This window comes from Monodelphis domestica, chromosome 6 (genome assembly GCF_027887165.1).
Source record: "Monodelphis domestica isolate mMonDom1 chromosome 6, mMonDom1.pri, whole genome shotgun sequence".
Classification (NCBI taxonomy): domain Eukaryota; kingdom Metazoa; phylum Chordata; class Mammalia; order Didelphimorphia; family Didelphidae; genus Monodelphis; species Monodelphis domestica.
Genome location: NC_077232.1, coordinates 288,074,432 through 288,095,173, shown reverse-complemented (window position 1 = coordinate 288,095,173; position 20,742 = coordinate 288,074,432). Strand labels below are relative to the sequence as shown.

The 20,742-nt window shown below is 37.3% G+C and overlaps 1 protein-coding gene across 3 annotated transcripts in view; it reads left to right on the top strand.

Annotated features, from left to right (window-relative positions):
• Nucleotides 1-3,285: 3,285 nt before the first annotated feature.
• Nucleotides 3,286-20,742, top strand: part of USO1 (USO1 vesicle transport factor) — a 76,758-nt gene continuing 59,301 nt past the window's right edge. For 2 of the 3 annotated variants that reach the window (XM_007495687.3, XM_007495685.3), the window contains exons 1-4: nt 3,286-3,606; nt 15,603-15,689; nt 15,771-15,835; nt 16,976-17,055. In XM_007495687.3, the coding sequence (XP_007495749.2) occupies nt 3,541-3,606; nt 15,603-15,689; nt 15,771-15,835; nt 16,976-17,055 (298 nt within the window). In that variant the 5' untranslated portion in view covers nt 3,286-3,540. Of the gene's footprint in view, nt 3,607-15,602; nt 15,690-15,770; nt 15,836-16,971; nt 17,056-20,742 lie in introns of those variants that run through there. The other variant, XM_007495688.3, reaches the window with a different exon arrangement.

Sequence of the window (20,742 nt, the reverse complement as noted above, 5' to 3'; positions counted from 1 at the left end):
ACTCTGAGAACAGGGATTATCTTTTGTTTCTTTTTGAATCCCTTGTACTTAGTACAGTGTCTGGCACATAGTAAGTGCTTAATAAATGTTTGTTGACTAACGTGTTTTATTATTGATTAGCAGCTACAAAATGAGATCCTAGAAATTAAAGAACATAGAGTTTCTATCTGTACTTGGTACAAAAAAATGGAGAGAGCCTCTGTACATGTTACTTGGCAAGCTCTTGCCAGAGTCCTCCTTAATAGGAGATGGTCACCTACTGGAGAGTCAGTGTTACTTTAGAAAGGGCTTTAGAACAAGGTAGTGTTTGCTGTCTGACAACTCCAAGAGAAATGCTTGGAGCAGAACAGAAATCTGTACAAACCATTCATTGATTTGATCAAGGTCTTTGATACTGTTGGTCTTAGGGGCTTATGGAGGATCCTGGTGAAATTTGGTTGCCTGGAATTCATCCGTCTTTTATTTCACTTCCATGATGGTGGGCTTGTATGAGTTCTGGATAATGGATGATATTCCTGTGCTTTCCCAGTCACCAATGGAGTAAAGTAGGACTGTATGCTGGCCGCCATGGTTTTTAGCACCATGTTTTCCTTAAAGTTGTCAAATACCTTCAACTAGGACAAAAATGGTGTCAAAGTCAGCTACCTCATTGATGGTAAACTATTTAACTTGAAAAGGCTACAAGCAAAGATGGAAATAGAAGACAAATTGGTATACGAGTTTTTATTGGCAGATGACTGTGCACCCAATGTCACCTGAGAAGCAACAAAGCATGGATTGATGCTCTGCCACTTGTGGTAATTTTGGTTTGAAAACCAACACCAAGAAAACAGAGGTTCTTCACCAGCCAGCACCACACCATCCATACGTGGAAGTTACAGCAAATGGAGAGATGTTGAATGTCATGGATAAGTTCTCTTACTTTGGCCATATTCTTTTCAGGGATGCCCACGTAGTTGCTGCACACATTACCAGAGGTAGCTCAGTGTTTGAGAGGCTCCAAAGGAAAGTGGAAGAGAGAAGAGCTATTAGGCTTCCTACTAAGCTGTGTAACAGTTAAAATTTAGGGGAGATGGGGAGAAAAGTGTCTGCTGTGATTGGTAGATGTGAAATTTAGGGGAGGTGACACAAGATAAAAAGATCTTTAAAAAAAGGATCAGAGGCCAGAAGAAGGATATTTGATTTGAGATTCGAGTTGGATGGAGGATTCTCTGACTCGGTTTGGACTGGAGGAACTGAACCCCTGGAGGAACTTATGTAGGAGACCTCAGACTGCTTTTCCATTTTAGACAGTCACTGTTGGTGAGTGAAAGGCTTACTTAGTGACCCTGCCTTTCTGGGAGGTCTACAGAGAAAGGCCCATCGTCTTGAGACTTTTTTCCTCTGGCTGGGGCTTAGAAATTCTAACTGATATCAGAAGAAGCCAGATCTCTCTCTCTCTCTCTCTCTCTCTCTCTCTCTCTCTCTCTCTCTCTCTCTCTCTCTCTCTCTCTCTCTCTCTCTCTCTCTCTCTCTCTCTCTCTCTCTCTCTCTCTCTCTCTCTCTCCCCTCTATTGTAAATAAACTACCATAAATTCCACTTACTTTAGTAATTCATTTTGGGATTTAGAAATTAAATCCCTGGCGACCACCGAAGTAATATATTTCAGCCTCAACCACAATTAATTTTAACAGAATTGACACAAGGGGAGGGCTCACAGAGAGGTCAGAAGAAGAGTTGATACAAAGATACTCTTAAGGTCTCTCTGAAGAACTTAAGTATCAATTAAGGACACAAGGGAAATACTGGCACTAAACTATCCAGCATGGTGTGCCGGCATCAAAGAAGGTGCAGTGCTCTATGGGCAAAGCAGAATTTCAGAAGCTCAGAAGAAATCTGAGATGCACAAAACTAGAGACATCTCTATCCCAAATATTCATATGAGCTATTTGTGCCCAACTTATGATAGAATCTTCTAAACTTGTCTTGGACCGATCAGCCATAGCTGCCACCTGCCACCCCCCCCCCCCCACTGTATTGTGACCTCAATATTGTGATACCATTTTGGTCCTCTTTAAAAATGAAGGACTAACAACAATAAACAGTGAGAGGTCTGGGCCCTCATTGGTCAATTCCCTTATTACCCTTGGAAAACTATATAGAAATATATATAAGCAGAACCTGAACAATTTACACTATGAAGAAAAGCAACTTTAAAACAATTTAAAAAGAGATGAGAACTCTGTTCAATTAGATGACTAGTCATCCCAAGGACCTATGATGTCTCTACTTATGTCATCCCAAGGACCTATGATGAGGCTCATCTCCTATGTTTAATTTGTTACAATTTTTTTGATGGAGGGAGGGGATTTATAATGATAAAAAGAAAAAAAGAAAAAGTGGTCAATAGACTTTTTTTTTTCCCTTAGTTCATAGAAGAGAATTTACAGAAACAGAAGTAGACAAGCAGGACAGCTTTGAATTTATTATACACTTTATTTTAAAAAAGCAGATTGTATGGGATAAATATTCATGATTTCATGTACAATTATTTTTATTATCATGTTCTACTTTGTATATGGAAAGGTTTACTTTGGCATTTTCAGAATTTTTTAAAAGAGTAACCTCTTTGAAGTTCCCTCTCTTCTTTGCACGAGTGCAAGTGGGATATTGCTTATGCTGTCCCTTGCTTAATTTAGCTAAATTGCTTTTACTCCCCTTTCATTTTTCATTTTCTTATAAGAGACAGCTACCTGGGTATGGGTAGTGGATGGGGTGGTAAAAGCAAGCAAACAAAAATATTTGTAATTTAAGAAAAAAACAAACTTGTGCAGGGGTTACAAGGCTCTCTAGCATTTATTAATCACCTATTATGAGCCAGGAACTGTGCTAATCACTGGGGCTACAAAGATAACTTCATCTTGGTACCTTCGCTCTTAGATGATCTCCAATTTATTGTGCATAGTTTTGTTTTTGCATAATCCTTTGCTTGTGTCCTCCAATAGACTGTGAAATCCTAGAGAGCAGGAACTGTTTGTTTTGCCGTTCTGTGTATCCAGTAAATGGTCCCTGCCCTCAAGGAGTTCACTTTCGAATAGGAGAGACGACCTGCAAAAAGCTTGTGTACAAATAAGATACCGTAGATGTCATTCAGTTGTTTTAGTTGTCTGACTTCCTGATCCCATTTGAATACAGACAGGATAAAGTTAATAACCCGGGTTAGGAACTTCGGGAAAAGACTGGGAAGTAGCCTCAGGGAGGGGACGGGTCCAGGGGGCGGGTTCTTGGGCTTAGGGGGCGGGGCGCAGAGGGCGTCCTGCGAGCTCCAGCCGTTGCCGCTCCCCTCCCCCTTCCTTTCCAGCCGCCACGTCAGGCCACGTCCCCGCTCATGCGCACGCCGGGCCGCGCGGTGGTGGTTTCCGGGCTGTGCGACTGCGGGCGGACTCGTCCGGGCCGGGTCCGGAGTTCAAGGGCCAGGCCTGGGAGTTGGGGAGGAAGCCTGGGGCAGGGGTCTGAGTAGGGGCAGGGAGGAGTCTCGTCCTTTCGGAGCGAGCGGCAAGATGAATTTCTTTCGTGGGGTGATGGGGGGTCAGAGCACCGGACCCCAGCCCTCCGGGGCCGAGACGGTGAGAGCAAGGAGAGGGAGGAGGAGGGAGGACCTCGGGGGAAGGGGCGGCCCCCGCTGCGTTGGCAGCCCCGCGGGCTGGGGGAGGAAGGCGGAGGGCAGGGGATGTCTCGAGCCTGGTGGGCCCTCGGTGGGGGTGGGGCGAGAGTTAAAGCCCAGCTGTCCGAGGAGCCGGGCGCCCAGGCGCCCTCCGGGGTCCACTCTGGGGCGGGGGGCGGGGCGGCGTCTCGGGAGTCAGTTTCTTTGTACCTGGTGTCACTTGGGCTGGCGCTGCCTGTCTCAAGTCCGGCGGACCTACTCGTCCTCCCTCCCTCCTTCCCTCCCTCCTCCCCTCTGTCTTGCTCTTTACCCCTTGTGTCTGGGGTAACCCAGGGAGCCCTTCTTAGTCATGTCTAAAATAGTTCTACAGGTGTACTTATAGGTACATAATATTTATACACACACGTGTCATCTATTCTGAATTGTGCATCTTTTCAGAACCATGTTAACTATATAAATATACGAGACCAATTATAGGTTGACTATATAGCTTGTGTATAATTAACTAAAGTAATATATAACATGAATATGATTACATGGATACAGCATAAGAAGTCAGTAGCTCATACATAATTAACATATGTAATGTATAACATGCATGCACATACATAGTCACATACCCACATATGAGCTTATATTTAACTGGCTTATATATTTATATAGCATATGTGTATTACTTGCTTTCTATATTGCTTATGTATAATTGGTGCATTCACATGTTACAAGCTACATATACAGTATAACATACACATACATATTGTTAAATATATACATATACTTTGTAACCAACACATGCAACATATATGTATATGCATGAAGTGACAATATGCATATGGTTTTATGTGTGCTGTTTTTATATTAAATATTCAGCTTATGTATAATTAACACATTACATGCATACTGCTATACATATACATACAGTTTATGTTATCTTTGTTGTGTATCTTTGCAGCTTATATGTAATTAACATGTAACATGCATATAGTCATAATATACAGTTTTATATTATCTATAGCTTAGATGTAATTAACATAATATGTAACATACACATCACTACACAGATTCACATTGTGTATATAATAGATTTTTGCATAATAGATATACATACATGTATTGTATGCTTACACATACGTTTATCTTCAGAGCCTTAATACTTGTTTGACCCATGTGGACAAGTCATTTTATCTCTGCCTCTTCAGTGCCCTCTGTAAAATGAGATATGCCAGGGTTGTTATAAGGATCCCAGCTTAATACTGGTAAAGCACTTTAAAAAGCTTACACCTCCCTGTATATGGTATGTATGGTATATTGACATCAAATGTGATTAGTTCAGAAATTGGGTGGGTGGGCAGAAGTGATCTGTTTAATTTCAAGTCCTCTATATCCTGCCCCAATCTACTTCTTCCACCTTAGCTTTCAAGAATGGAGTGGCAAACCATACTTTTTGCTGTTTTATTTCCTTTTTTAAATTTTAAATGAACTTGGAGCATCAACAAATTAGTCAATAAGCATTTATTAATTGCTTACTATGTGTCGGTGCTAATAATGGGGATATAAAGAAGGATAACTGTCCTTGCTCTCAAGGTGCTTATATAGCCTAATGGCAAAAACAACAGGAAACACATAGTTCAATATTCAAAGAAGAAAGTGGATTTTTCGTGAAACAGAATTTTGATTCCTTAACACTTTTTCCTCCATTTTCCTTTTTTTAATTAATGAGCATTTTAAAATAATTTTTATTGATGTCTTGTTTTTATATCATAGTTTTCCACATTACCCATCCCCTCTCTCCCAGAGAGTATCCTACATAACAAATAGTACTTTTTTAAAAACAAGAAAAGAAAAAATCTGCACAATTCATCATACAGTGTATAATCTCTGTGAATACCCCTCCTTCCACCACTTCTCCAAAGGGGTAGATTTATTTATTTTTAGGATTTTTTTTAACCCCTTACCTTCCATCTTAGAATCAATACTGTGTGTTGGTTGTAAGACCGAAGAGTGGTAAGGGCTTATGGGGGTTAAGTGAACTTGCCCAGGATCACACAGCTAGGAAGTGTCTGAGGCCAGATTTGAATGTAGTACCTCCCATCTTTAAGGCTTGCTCTTAATCAAAGGGATGGATTTTAAGGGTCCTCTCATTTCTTCTTTTGAGTCCTGCTTGATCGTCATAATTTTGGAATATACTCATCACTTTTTAGTGTTATAGAATTACATTTCTTTCTTTTTGAATTAATGTGTTTTAGAATATTTCATTGATGCTCTTTTTTTTTTAACTTTGCTGTTCTCTTTTCTTCATATCTTCACCCACCCTCCCACGAAGATAAAAGTTTACCCTTGTAGTAAGTATAATTAAGAACAGCAATTTCTCATTCTTCAGCTCTAGTCCATTACCTGCAAAGAGGTGGGAAGCATATTTTTCTTACAGACTTGTGAAGTTGTGATTGGTCAGAGTTAATTCTTTAAAGTTTTTTTTTCCTTTATATTGTTGTTATTGTCTAAATTGCTCTGGTGCTACTCCCTTTACTCCACATCAGTTCACACAAGTCTTACAGGTTTCCCTGAATCCGTCCCTTTTGTAATTTCTTATAGTAAAGTAGTATTCTATTATATTACTATAATTTGTCCTATTTCTCAATTTATGAGGTTCCACTTTTTTGCCATTTCTTTACTATAACAAAAGTGCTGCTTTTATATGTATTTCTACATATAGATTGCAAAATTTAAGACGTGGAAGGCCTTTTTTTTTTTTAATTGTAGTATAACCCATATACCAGGAATTTCCCATTAATCTCCCCTCAGATACTTCCTAGCTGTGTGACCCTGGGCAAGTCTCTTAACCTTTATGTGCTTCATTTTCTAAACTGTAAAATGGAGACCAAAATAGCACCTACCTCATAGGGTTATTGTGAGGATCAAATGAGATAATATTTGTAAAACACTTAGTATAGTACCTGGTACTTGTTGTTCAGTCAGTTCGGTTGTGTCCCACTCTTATTGACCTTATTTGGGGATTTCTTGGTAGAGATACTGGAGTGGTTTGCCATTTCCTTCTCTAGCTCATTTTACAGACAAGGAAACTGAGGCAAACAGGATTAAGTGACTTGTTCATGATTGTACAGCTAGGAAGTGACTGAAGCCAGATTGGAACTTACAAAGATGAGTCTTCCTGACTCCAGGCCTGGTATTCTATCCATTAAGCCACCTTTCTGCTTGGCATGTAATAATGCTTATTTCCTTCCCCTCCCCTATAAAATACAAGTGGTCATCTGTCATCTGCTTCAAGGTCTCCTAGGATGCATAGTCTACTCTGTCTTGGAGCAGACCCCACTCTCACCTTGAAGTGGACCATTCCACTTTTGGATTACCAACTAAGGAATTTTTTTCCTGACATTATACCTAATTTTGCCTTTTTGCAACTTAAACTTAGTGCTCCTCCTTTTTCTTGCCCTCCTTCACATGCCAGCCCTTCCAAGACAGCTCTCTTCTGCACTGAGTCTTTCACAGGATAATTATGTCCATTTCCTTTAACCGTCCTCATCTGACATGGACTCAGGATCCTTCCCTGCACACTCTACAGTTTCTCAGTGTCCTTAAACTGGCACCTAGGACTGACCACAAATACTTCATATGAGGTCTGAAAAGGGAAAAATATAGAGTTGGATTGTCACCTCCCTGACTTTGGAAGCCATGTCTCTCTTAATACAGGATCATGTAAGCCTTTTTGGGCACCTTTTCACATTATAGAATCATGTTGAGCTTTTGGTTCACAAAAACCTCCAGATCTTTTCCTAATCAGTTGCTTCCTATCCAGGCCTCCCCTACATTGTGATTGTCACTTTTTTTTTTCTTTTGGTTGTTCCTTAAGTGCAAGTCTGGATACTCATCTCTGTTGAGTTTCTTCTATTAGATTTGCCAAGGGTTAGCAAACAACAGCTTAAGGTCAGCCCCTATTTTTGTATACTCTCAGATAAATTAAAGTTCTATGGTATTTAAAAATTTAAAAACCATTCTTAGCTCCAAGCTGCAATTGGTGGACACTTGGCTCTAAACTGTTAATATTATTTTTGGATTCTGACTCTTGATCTGGGGTTTTGGCTATTCCTCCCTGCTTTGATCCCAATCATTGATAAAATGCCAGAAAGGGCCAAACAGATCCCTGTGGTACTCCACTGGAAACTTGCTATGTTGCTGTTGAAGCATTCACAACTGCATTTTTTAACCCTTATATTCCTCCTTAGAATCAATACCATGTATTGGTTCCACGGCAGAAGTGTGGTAAGAGGTAAGCAGTGGGGATTAAGAGACTTGTCCAGGATCACACAGCTAAGAAGTGTCTGAGACCTCCCGTCTCTGGATCTGGCTCTCAATCCATTGAACTATCCAGCTACCCTGCAACTACTTTTTGAATCTGACCATCTACCTACTTCTGAATCCATCTTGTATTATTGTCTAACTCTAAGCCATATCTGTCCATCTTCTTTAATGTATGAAATACTTTATTAAAACCTTTGCTTAAAACTAGGGAAGCTTCATCCACAATATCCCCTTCTACTAGTTTAATAATTCTGTGAAAAACTGGAAATGAAGTTTGTCTCTTCTTGATGAAACTAGGCTGATGCTTTCTAAACACTTTCCCCTTCTAGCTTTTTGTCTGCCATTTCTTTTTAATAATCTATTCTAGACTTGAATTAGGAGTTACAATCAAACTCATTCTAATAGGACAGAATTTTTTATTATCTCTTGGGTATCACTCTGTTAGTAATTTTACTTTTTCTTTTCTAGTGTAAAGTCATTTTCCTTTACAGAAAACAAAATAAAGTAGATTTTCTTCATTATCAGTTACCAATCTCATCTCATCAAAGATCTGTCCTTTTTTGATCCTTTTTCTCCCCAGCATAGCTACAAAAGTTTCTCTTGTTAATTGTCTTTACCTTTTCTCACTAGCCTCTGAGTTTTAGATTTCCTACCACTTTTTATAGGACTCTTATTTATCTTCTCAATTTATCTTCTCAATGTGATTCCTTTTTAACATCAGAAGTTGTTTTGTGAGTTCTTGTGTCGTGTATCTATAGTGGTCTCTCCAAACAAATCCACAGTACTATTGTTGGCCTTTATGTCATCAGAATTTTATTCTCGAATTGTTTGTAATATGTTTTCCTAGAATCTATTGTGCAAATCGGACTATGTCCTGACTATATCCAGCATTCTTTTTCTCTTTATTTTAATCTCTTTGGGGTGTATATCCCAACTAATGGAATGTCTAATTGAAAAGGTTCACAGTTAGTGATATTTTGCGTGTAATTTTAAATTGCTTTCCAGAATGGTTAGATCAAGTAACAGTTCTACTAACAGTGAATTGATATGCTCATCTCCTTATGACCCTTTAATAATTGCCATTTTCCTTTTTTAAAATGCCATTTTTGCCATTCTGATTAACTGACATGGAATCTTAGGGTCATTTTACTTTGTTTCTCCTATTAGTGATTTGGAGTGTTTTTCATTGGTTATTGATATTGATAGCCTTTTGAGATGTCTGTCTTTTGATCTTTTTGGAAGTGGTTATTGTTCTTTTTTTAATTATTAATTTCCTATATATCTTGAATGGCAGACCTTTATCAGAAATTTTGTTGCAAAGATTTTTTTCCCCTCAGTTAACTATGAACCTTCTAATTTTACTGCATATGTTTTGTATGGGCAAAATATTTTCAATTTTATGTGATCAAAATTAGTCAATTTCCTATGATCCTTTTTTACTTCCCTAGTTATAGTTATGAAAGGCATTTCTTTCTCTGCTCTTTTAAGATTACGATATTGTGGTCTATGGAGTGAGTTATTGGTCTAAGACTAAATTTGGGGGCAGCTGGGTAGCTCAGTGGATTGAGAGCCAGGCCTAGTTTCAAATCTGGCCTCAGACACTTCCCAGCTGTGTGACCCTGGGCAAGTCACTTGACCCCCATTGCCTAGCCCTTACCACTCTTCTGCCTTGGAACCAATACACAGTATTGATTCTAAGATGGAAGGTAAGGGCTTTAAAATAAATAAAAATAAAATTCAAAATTTGATTCTGCCTTACTGTCAATTTTCTCAGCAGTTTTTATTGAATAGTGCTTTAACCTTCTAGTTAGAATCTTCTGTTTTAATGAATACTACTAGTTTTTTGCTTCTGGGTTTTATGTTTTGCTGATGAACTTTTTTTGTTCTTTTAACCAGTCCCAGATAGTTTTTGATAATTGTTGTTTTGTAGTCTTGGCTGCAATCTTGGTTACTATTAGGCCCTCTTCCCACTTTTCCCCTTGAGGTTCTTGATATTGTATTTTATTTATTTTTTTATTGTGTAATTTATTTAATAGTGTAACCCTTCTGGAGCTTAAATAATATGGGATTTCAAATGAATTTAGGTAGCATCATCATTTTTATTATATTGGCATGACCCAATCCTGAACAATTGACAAAACTAATTATTTTAAGTCTTATTTCTTTAAAGAGTTTTGTAGTTGATTTCATGTATTTTCTTTTGGGTGTTTATAAGGTAGAGTCTTAGATATTTTATACTTTCTGTAGTTATTTTATTTCTTCTATCACTCCCTTATATTACTATAATTAGCATTTCTAGATCTGCATCAAATAATAGTGACAGTGATCATCCTTTCTTTAGTTCTCAGCTTAGTGAAACAGCCTCTCCTAGTCTTTCTAACATGAGAAAAGGCTAATATTACTTTCTAGATAAATACTTTTTGCTGTGTTAAGAAAGGAAAGGCATAGGGAATGGACCTGTGATTTCATTGATCTTAGGGATTCCTTGTTAATGAATCTCCATCTACCAGTGCCTTCTCAGCAATATAAATTTTATTACAATATTGCTATTACAAAAACTATTACAGTATTGCCTACAGTACTGAGAAGATGTGATTTACCTAGGGGTTACACAGTCAGGAGTGCCCCTTCCCTAGGCTTTTCATGCTGTCCTGACCTGTGTTTACTTTTGTCTGTCTTTCTGTCTCTCTCATCCTTTTTGTGTATTTGTTAGCAAATATGGGAAGCGTGGTTTTGTTATATCTTTTCACTTTACTATCTTAACCGAATGTCTACTTTTTACTGTTCTTCACACAAAACATTCCATCCCTCACCTCTGTGCTTTTGCACAGGCATTCTAAACATGGAATTACATTTTCTGCTCACCCTTTCCTCCTAAAACCCCTATTTCAGAGCCTACTGAAAGCATTCTTTCTCCAGTCTTTTACTGGCTCCATCTGTCAATTACCTTTTATTCACTTTGTATATGTTTATTTTTAAATTTTGTTTTTTAAACCCTTACTTTCTGTCTTGGAGTCAATGCGTATTGGCTCCAAGGCAGAAGAGTGGTAAGGGCTAGGCAATGGGGGTTAAGTGACTTGCCCAGGGTCACACAGCTGGGAAGTGTCTGAGGCCAGATTTGAACCTAGGACCTCCCGTCTCTAGGCCTGACTCTCAATCCACCGAGCCACCCAGCTGCCCCTACTTTGTATATGTTTAGCATGTATTTATTTTGTACATACTTTGGTGCTTGTGTTCCCTTGTTCAACAGTAAGCTTCCTGAAATTCTCTAGCCCCCAGTCCTTATCACAGTGCCTTTCATACAGTTAGTATTTAATAAATTTTTGATTACTTGATCAAGAATTTTGCATTGTGACCTCTTTTTTTTTTTAATTGGAAGCCAAACTTCCCCAGGTTCAAATCATGCCCGAGATACATACTAACTGTGTAAACTTGGTTCTCTTTCCTCACCTGTAAAATGAGGGTGTGGAATGTGATCCACCTGCAATGTTCCTTCTAGCTCTTCATCTATAATCTTGTGATGAAATTTCAGATAAAAGTTGGTTTATTTAAGTTGTAGCCATACAATGTAAAGGGAGTGAGTGAGGCAGAGTTTCTGAGTATATTGAGGCTTGACCTTGGAGTCAGGGAAACTGACTTCAGGCCCAATATTTCTGATATAATTGCTTAAGCCAGGACTTAATCTGTCAATGCTCCCAAGCAGTCTCTTTAATTTAATTTCAGAGCACTTGCCTGCTAGAGATATGACACCAAGACTTACCTATCCTCATGAAATTACAGCACTAGATGAGGGGGGAGTAATATGATTAATCCTTGGGCTTGATTTTGTCATTAATCTGGAGTTGTACCAGGTAGTTTTATACCTCTCTTGATGCTTTAGTTGAATTTATATGATTGTATACAATTTAGTCTTTAAAGCAAACTTGAGTTTTGGATTTTTGGTTCTAAAATAGATATCCCCCTCTCAACTAGTGTAGGTAGAATGGGTAGAGTATTAGACTTTGTCAGGAAGTGTGAGCTTCATTTTCCTTAGTCACTCTAGGCAAGTCATTGAATTTCTTAGCCTCAGTTTCTTATCTGTAAAACAGGGATGATAACAGCACCTACTTTATAGGGTTGTAGTGAGGATAAAGTGAGACATGTAGAGCTCAAGGTAAACTCTAAAGCTTTATGTAAATGCTAATAATTATTGTTGTACAGAAAATTGTGCATGCTTCATGTGGTTATGGTCAATTCAGTTCATCAGTCGTTATGTAAGTGTCTGCTGTGCACAGGCACTATGCCAAGGCTGTAGGGAGTTCTGTGTTAATGAAACTTGAGGATCCAGTATTTATAAAGCTGCACACATTCTTTGTGTTTCACACATCCTATTCAGCTCTAGTTTTTCATTGCAAATACTTGAAAGCCCAATGGTTCACTAAAGGGCTACTCTTTCCCCTTGCGGGGTATAGTCAGCTTTTCAGGACAAGTTCCTTTTGACTGTAAGCCTGTGCTTTTTGCCTTTTGAAGTGTTATATCCCTAGATCTCAGGTCTGTAGTGGCAGCTACAACATGTGAGATCCCCATGGTTTTTTGGCTCTTTCGGGTTAGAACTCTGGGTTCAGACTTTCCTGAGATACTTCCTTTTTGGAATTCATTTCAGGAGGTAATGGGTGGATTCTTTCTGTCTTTGCCCTTATATTTTAATATTTGGGAAGCTTTAATTCATCATTATCATATCTGGTTTTCATTTCTTTTTTAATCATGGTTTTCAGGAAATCTGATGGTTTTTTAAAGTGATCTTTCTTGACCTGTTTTCTAGACCTTTAAAAAAAAATACACACACACACACACACACACACACACACACCCTTAATTTGCTTCTGCATTTTTGATCTTTAGCTTCTCTTTTCCTGCTGTCTTGTGGTATCATTTGTTTCTGTGGGATCTTTTAGTTGTCAGGGAGCTCATTTCTTAGGTAAGATTCACTACTTTTTCTGCTAAGTGACTTATAAATATTTCCTCCAGAACTTTATTTCATTTTTTTATCTCTTGTTTCATTTCTTCTAGGTATTCATGTTGTCCTTGTGAAAAATCCTTTTTATTTTGGTAACCCCTTTTAATCTCAATAATTTTTGATACTAGTCAGTTTTTTATTTATTTAGCTTCATCCCAGGACCCTACTCTGCTTTTGGTCTTGCTTTGGTTTTTCCCCCTTTCCATCCCCCAGGATTCTTGCACTGATATTCATCTTCTAGGTTTAGAACCTTGTTAGATCTTTGAGGTTCAGAAAGTTGGCTCTTTAGGGTCCTTCCTGGCATTTCAAGACCTGGACATCAAAGCCCCTGGACCCAACTTTCCCAGTGTTAGTGTGACGGTTACTGATTCCTTTCTCTTTTGTCTGGTGTTCCTAGCACCCCACCCTGCAGTCTTCTTGAGGGAACCTTGCTCTGTAGCTGCTTTCAGACAGTCTTGCTGGCATTAACTGGCTGTGGCCAACTCTCCTCATGCTGATGCTGGCTTTGCTGATTTCCCCAGCCTTCCTCTTTTCTACCGACTGACTATTTTTGGGGTAGAATAAACCACTTATTGTAATTCATCATTGATTTCCTTCTCATTTTTCTAGTTGTGAACTTTAGAATTTTGCTATATTTAAGGGACCTAAGCCACCTACCTCCATTTGGACAGTTATATTGTCAGAAGCTGTTCCCACTATCAACCCAGTTTCTTGATTTGTTTGCTAGCTTTTCTCAGTCACTTGCTAGTTAATGATTCCACATTTAATAGTCTGTCTCTAACATGACATCACTCACGTTTCTCCTGTCTTATCCAGCAGTAACCTCTAATCTTTGCCTAGTAGAGCCTTTGTACTATTAGAGTAAGTTAACTTCTGCTATACCCAGAAGGAACTTCTTAAATATTTGTTGAATAAATAAATTATACTCACAGATCTATTGTCTGAAAGTGGCACTTGGATACAAGGAGCAGGCCAATCTTTTCACATTCTAGCTTTGACATAAAAGGAAAGACAACAGGGAGCAGGTGTCTTCAGGAAAAAAATAGACTATGGAAGGATAAAGAAGGAAATAGAAAAAATTCTAAAGATCATAAAGTTATTATCCTTTCCCTCACAGAGTTTACATGAACTTGGCAAGAAATAGGGGCTGGTACTAGAGAAGCTTCTTTTTCACACTTTACCATGAGGGAGTCAGGGATAAGACAAGGGTTAGTAAAAGATGCAGATCCACCCCAAAGAGGTATAGGAACTGTGATATTACATTAGGTTAGTGATGAATTAATTTGTTTTTTCTTCTTGGTAGGAGGAGGAGAAGGAAAGCCTAGGCCAAACAAAAAGGCAGCCAAGTTTGTCTTTGATAGCTTATCAGTTCTTTCCCTGTGCCCTTTAACTAAATTCCAGTGTTTAGTTGATGTTGACTCTCATGTGCTGGTCTAGGCATAATATCTGCCAGGCTGTTTTCTAGTTTTCATCAAATAGGAAGTTCTTTTCTCATTTTATGTTTTCTGGTGTGTTAGGGATTGGGCTATTCCATTATTTCTGATTCTTCCTTGTCTGTTGCATTGATCTACCTCTCTACTTTTGATCCTTTGTTTTGTAATCTTAAGAATAGAGTGAGTACTGTGTTGTCTCTGGTCTTGAATTGTTTTACTGGACACAGAACTAGATGTTTTTTCACCTTGAGCAAAAGCAGTTTGAAAAGGGACTGGAGATGGTGGGTTGGGGGAGAAAATGGGTAGGGGAAGAAGAGGAAGATCCAGTATTATCTTCTGGAAGAGGATTTATTCTGTCCCTAGCCATACAGGATACCAGTGAGATCTCCTAAACTTTCTATTAGCAGTTTTTTAAACATTTTATTTCTTTTTTAAATGATGGATGTTTTATTTATTAGAAAAATAAATTTGTTTTTGAAATTTTTATTTAGTCAATTTGGAACATTATTCTTTGGTTATAAGAATCATATTCTTTCCCTCCCCTCACCTCACCCCTTCCCATAACCAACGCGCAATTCTACTGGGTATTACTTGTGTCCTTGATCAAAAACTATTTCCATGTGGTTGTTTGCACTAGGATGTTCATTTAGAGTCTACATCCCCAACCATATCCCCCTCGACCCATGTAATCAAGCAGTTGTTTTTCTTTGGTGTTTCTACTCCCACAGTTTAACTCAGAATGTGGATAGTGTTCTTTCTCATGTGTCCCTCCAAGTTGTTCAGGATCACTGCATTGCCACTAATGGAGAAGTCCATTACATTCGATTGTACCACAGTGTATCAGTCTCTGTGTACAGTGTTCTCCTGATTCTGCTCCTTTCACTCTGCATCATTTCCTGGAGGTTGTTCCCGTCTCCATGGAATTCCTCTACTTTATTATTCCTTTGAGCACAATAGTATTCCATCACCAACATATACCATAGTTTGTTCAGCCATTCCCCAATGGAAGGGCATCCCCTCATTTTCCAATTTTTGGCCACCACAAAGAGCGCAGCTATGAATATTCTTGTACAAGTCTTTTTCCTTATCTCTTTGGGGTATAAACCCAGCAGTATCAGCAGTTTTTCTGAAAAAAGAGCTTTTAAAAAAAATTGCCAGTTTTGTGTTCAATCTTTTAACTTGTTTAATGCTGTGCTGTTTCTTCTACAATAGATCCAGAAACTTTGTGATAGAGTAGCTTCATCAACTCTTTTGGATGATCGAAGGGATGCTGTCCGTGCTCTCAAATCATTATCTAAGGTTTGTGACAATTTTATTTTAAAGTATGACATTTAGATTAATTTTTAATTCTTTCTAATAATATCTTTATTTTATGGACAGAAATACCGTTTGGAAGTAGGTATCCAAGCTATGGAACATCTGATCCATGTTTTGCAGACAGACCGGTAAGTTTCTATATCTTATAATTTTTAAGTTAGTCAACAGGAATTTAAAAAAAAATATATATATATATATACACATATATATATATATATATATATATAGCTATATATGTGTGTATATACACACATGGAGTTAAAATTACAGAAATTATTAATGTAAAATATCTCCTGCCTTATCTCAGTCTCCACTTAATCTGGCCATTTTGGGTACTGGAAGGAGGCAGATATTGGTCCAAATTGGAAATGCAGCTAGTTAAGGGACTGTTTATAACCTAGACCTTGAAAGGCGGCAGCAGATAAGGGCCAGGAATTGTGTGGCTATAGAATAACAAGAACTCACATATGATTTATGGTCTACATGAACATTTTATTTACAGTAATCTTCTGAAATAGGTACATGCAATATTATGACCATTTTATAGATGGAAAAACTGAAACTCAGAGAGATTTAAGTGCCTACAGTCAGTCAAACATACCAGTAAAGTCTTAGAGTCTCAGGATTCAAATTGAGGTCCAAGTGTAAGTACTTTTTGGATTTTCACATTATTTGAATTTACCCAGGTTCTTAAATGGTTCCGATTATGCTAAATTAGTTAAGATTTTATGTAGCTTTTCCTCTATAAACAGTTAAGAATTAAGAAAGTTGGTTGATATAGCCGATATTCCCATTAGGTGTTGGGTATCTGAGAAAATTTGTATGTCAAGGATATTTTTCCTTTCTAAAATGTGAAGTATGAAATTACTGCATATATCATAAATAATACATTAGGCCTTTCTTGAATTTCCCAGTTGTTAGTTATTTCCCAAGTAACATACACATTTCCCACATCATCTTGTGTTTATTCACTCGTGGGTGTGTTGTTTCTGCTTTGTAGGATGTAAATTCTTTGAGAGTGAGGACTGTCTTAACTTTTATATTTGTATTCTTGACTCAGAATAAGAACTTAATAAATGCTTGCTACTTGATCGATGTATTACCCTGACATTTTTTCTCCAGAGTGTTAGAATCAGCATTAATGAGTTCAGTTTCCCATTACCCAACTGGTTTGGAAAATTTTACCCTATAGAAATTTTTAATTAGTTGTAAGAGTTTTGGTCAAAACAAGTATTAGCCTTAAGCATTTGATAATTTCTTTTTTACAGTTCAGATTCAGAAATAATAGGTTATACTTTGGACACACTCTACAATATAATGTCTAATGATGTAGAAGAAGAGGAGCAAGGTAAGTGTTTAGTTATTTCTGTCTTTTTAGGAACAAGTTTATTGTTTAAAAATTTATTATGGATATACACAAGCATTTAAATTTGTAAGGTTTTTTCTCCAGCTACAATCAGTGCAGTACAACTTTGACTTTTAGGATTAGTGCATAAAGTTGTTCCAAAATGAAGTGTTAAAAGTTTTAGTGCTGGGGGCAGCTGGGTAGCTCAGTGGATTGAAAACCAGGCCTAGAGATGGGATGTCCTAGGTTCATATCTGGCCTCAATCACTTCCCAGCTGTGTGACCCTGGGCAAGTCACTTGACCCCCATTTCCTAGCACTCTGTGCCAATACACATTATTGATTCCAAGATGGAAGGTAAGGATTAAAAAAAAAAAAGTTGTGGTGTGAATGCAACTATATATTTTTATTTATTGATTTGTTTTTGGTAAGATAGCATAATTTAAACTTAAAATGCCTGAATTTGTGGAAGAACTTATATGCTGCACACGTTTTGTTTTTTGTTTTTGTCTCTGTGACTGATCTCCAAGTTTGCAGATAGAAGAGACAACTGCTACTTGGACACATATTTTGGAGCCATTTAATTGTTTCAAGCTTCCTGTATCTGAAAAATGTTAAAACTAGAACAAGATCAGTTTTTGTATCATTTCCCTGGGGAGAAATGTTGGAAATGGTTACAGGATGAAAGTGTTTGGCATGTTACTATAAAATGGAATTGGATTGCCATTTATTGGTCCTTTTGCCATCTAAGTATAACTTCTTTATCATTAGTGTATATGGTTTTTAAAAGATTAAGCTTATATGAACTTGTAGTAAATTATAGGTGTGTATAATCATTCTTTACTAGAGTTTGTATCTCTGCAGTAACATCTATAAACAGAAGTAACTTGTAGAGAATTTTTACTTTTTCAGTTATATTTTGTCAAAGTTATTTTAAGAATACACACTATTCATAAAGAAATATATATATATATATATAAATAGTTTGGTTACAATAAAATTTATTAAGTTTGTTCTATCTAATATTCATTATTAGCCTTTGCATTTTCAGGTTTTGTTTTCTATCATCTTTTCATCTAGATAGTAATCCACATAGTTTTCCAACTACTTTTGTTAGCACCATAGGCATTAATAGTTAAAAAACATCACCTTTGAATTGAAAAAGCAAACATTTATCCATAAATTGAAAAAGCTAAGATTTATTAAAAAAAAATTATGGGGGCAGCTGGATAGCTCAGTGGATTGAGAGTCAGGCCTGGAGACAGGAGGTCCTGGGTTCAAATTTGGCCTCAGACACTTCCCAGCTGGGTGACCCTGGGCAAGTCACTTAACCCCCATTGCCTAGCCCTTACCACTCTTCTGCCTTGGAACTATTAAATAGTATTGATTCCAAGATGGAAGGTAAGAGTTAAAGAGAGAGAGAGAGAGAGAGAGAGAGAGAGAGAGAGAGAGAGAGAGAGAGAGAGAGAGAGAGAGAAATTATAAACCTGGTAATGATTTCCATAATCAAATCTATCTTGAAGCAGCTCATATCTTAGTTTTTAAGACTATTCAATAGAATATGTTAATTTATCCACTTGGATTTATTCAGTGAAATGTTGCATTTCCTCTGGCAAATAATACTCTTTGCATTAAGAATTACTTCATACCCAGTATTTCTGAAGTAAGCTGTAATTAAGATATATTTTTGGGGTAAGAAAAGAGATATTCTTTAACTACCTTTTCCTTAATTCAAATTACCTAATGTTCTTAAGCTAGGGTTGTTTTCCTGTAACATACTCATTTTTACTTGGTATGGTTCAGCAGGATTGACACATTTTGTGTCCCTTTGTAGAGAGAAGCCTCTAAGATTGTTTCTTAGTGTGGTAGAATTCTAAACATACTACTGCACCTCATGTCCTGATGATGGAAGTGGTTTCATACAAGAGTTTTTATTGTTCTCAAAAAATTAGAAATAACCTATTAACTACGTCTCATTGTTGCTCAAATTTTAGAATTAAGCAATCAGCATAATGTCCCATCTTTTGTAATATGAAATAGAAAAAATTTGATAGAAAGTAGAGATATTTTGAAGTATCATTATTTAAACAGCAAAAACTGGTGTGAGCTTGTTAGGGATTTTTATGCCTTACAGTGTTGAACAACAGTGACAGGAATTATTAAAATTTTTGATAGTTAGATCTAGTTACAATTCCATTTTTTATTAAAACGCACCCTTTCTTACTCTCCTACTATTTACTCCTAGCATTTTGCCCACAACTCAATACTAGTAATCTTTCATAGATGATAAATCTTCAATTAGCACTTTTTGGTATTCTTGGGTTGACCTGAATGGTAATAGTAGGATCTGTCGCTAATTGATCATGTAACTTTGGCCATAGCATTTTGCTGATCTTCAAAGTCCACGAATCAAAAATGAGAGGACTAGTCTAATTAATTTATAAAATTTCCTCCAGTTCTAAATTTCATATCAGTCTTAGAGATTATGTTGTGAGACACTTTATAGTATCTGTTTTCTGGACTGTAAGAGATAATCAGGCTTATTATACATATGAAGGCTTGAAAAGCTTATCTAGGAAAAATGATTAATCATCCAATTTCCAACTAGATGTAAAATTCAGTTTTCCCACTGAAGATTAGAGAGTATTTATAAGTAAGAAAATGAGAGTCCATATTAGAGGATGAAACATTGGTGTTGCTTGTAATATCTTTTTAAATTTTTTTGTAAGGACTTGGAGGGAAAACAGTTTCAGGGTTACATCTTGGTCTTCTTTTTGTGTATTTGAGTTTTTCTTTTCTTTGTTTAAAGTGTAATATCAGAGGTTTCTGTTTAGAAACTGAAGAGAGAACTCTGCAATACCAACAGGGCCCGTAGGCAAGCAGGAATTACAATAAGGATTATTTTTTATGTACTATATGTAAAATTCAGGGATAGACAATGGGAGATACACAAAGAAAATACTAATCCAGTTTTGAAGTTGAGGAAACTGGGGCAAACAAACATTAAGGGACTGAGCTATAGTCACAGAACTAGTGTTTGAGGCTAGACTTGAACTCAGGTCTTCTGGACCCTAGCTTCTGTGCTCTGCATTATGCCTCTGTTTAAGGCATTAAAACTTAACTCTCTGCTAAGAGAGTTGCAACCAAAGTGCTATCTAGGGTCTGAAGGGGGAGAGCTCATTGCTACCAGTTTAGGAAACCTTCACAATATATTCATGACTTATAGGAATTTACAAAGCATTGGTAGAAAAATGAACTAGAAATTTAAGTGGAAAAAGGTAAAACCTCATAGCTAAAACTGAACCTTGATAGGATCATTATGACTTAATATTGAAGAATGCCTTATTTAAAAGAAGGAAATGAGATCAAAGGGATAGTAGAATAGTATTCTGTATCATGTTAGCTTTCTAGGGGCATATCAGTGTACCAAAGTGTGAAAGTATGGCAGAGGACCTTTGGATAAGGTTCAGTGGACAGAGAAACAAGCAGGACAGGAACAGGAACATAATATTGAATGCTCAGCTAGAAGATTAGGAATCCAGAAGCAGATCACAAAGGTGACACAGAGGCAGGACATTCTCCTACCTGGTTACCTGCTGGAAGTTGCTTTCTGGTTGGGGTAGAGGAGCTGAGAAAATCTTGAACTGCTTTAATAAAATGTTATCCTTCAGAAGGTAGAAAAAGCAACAAG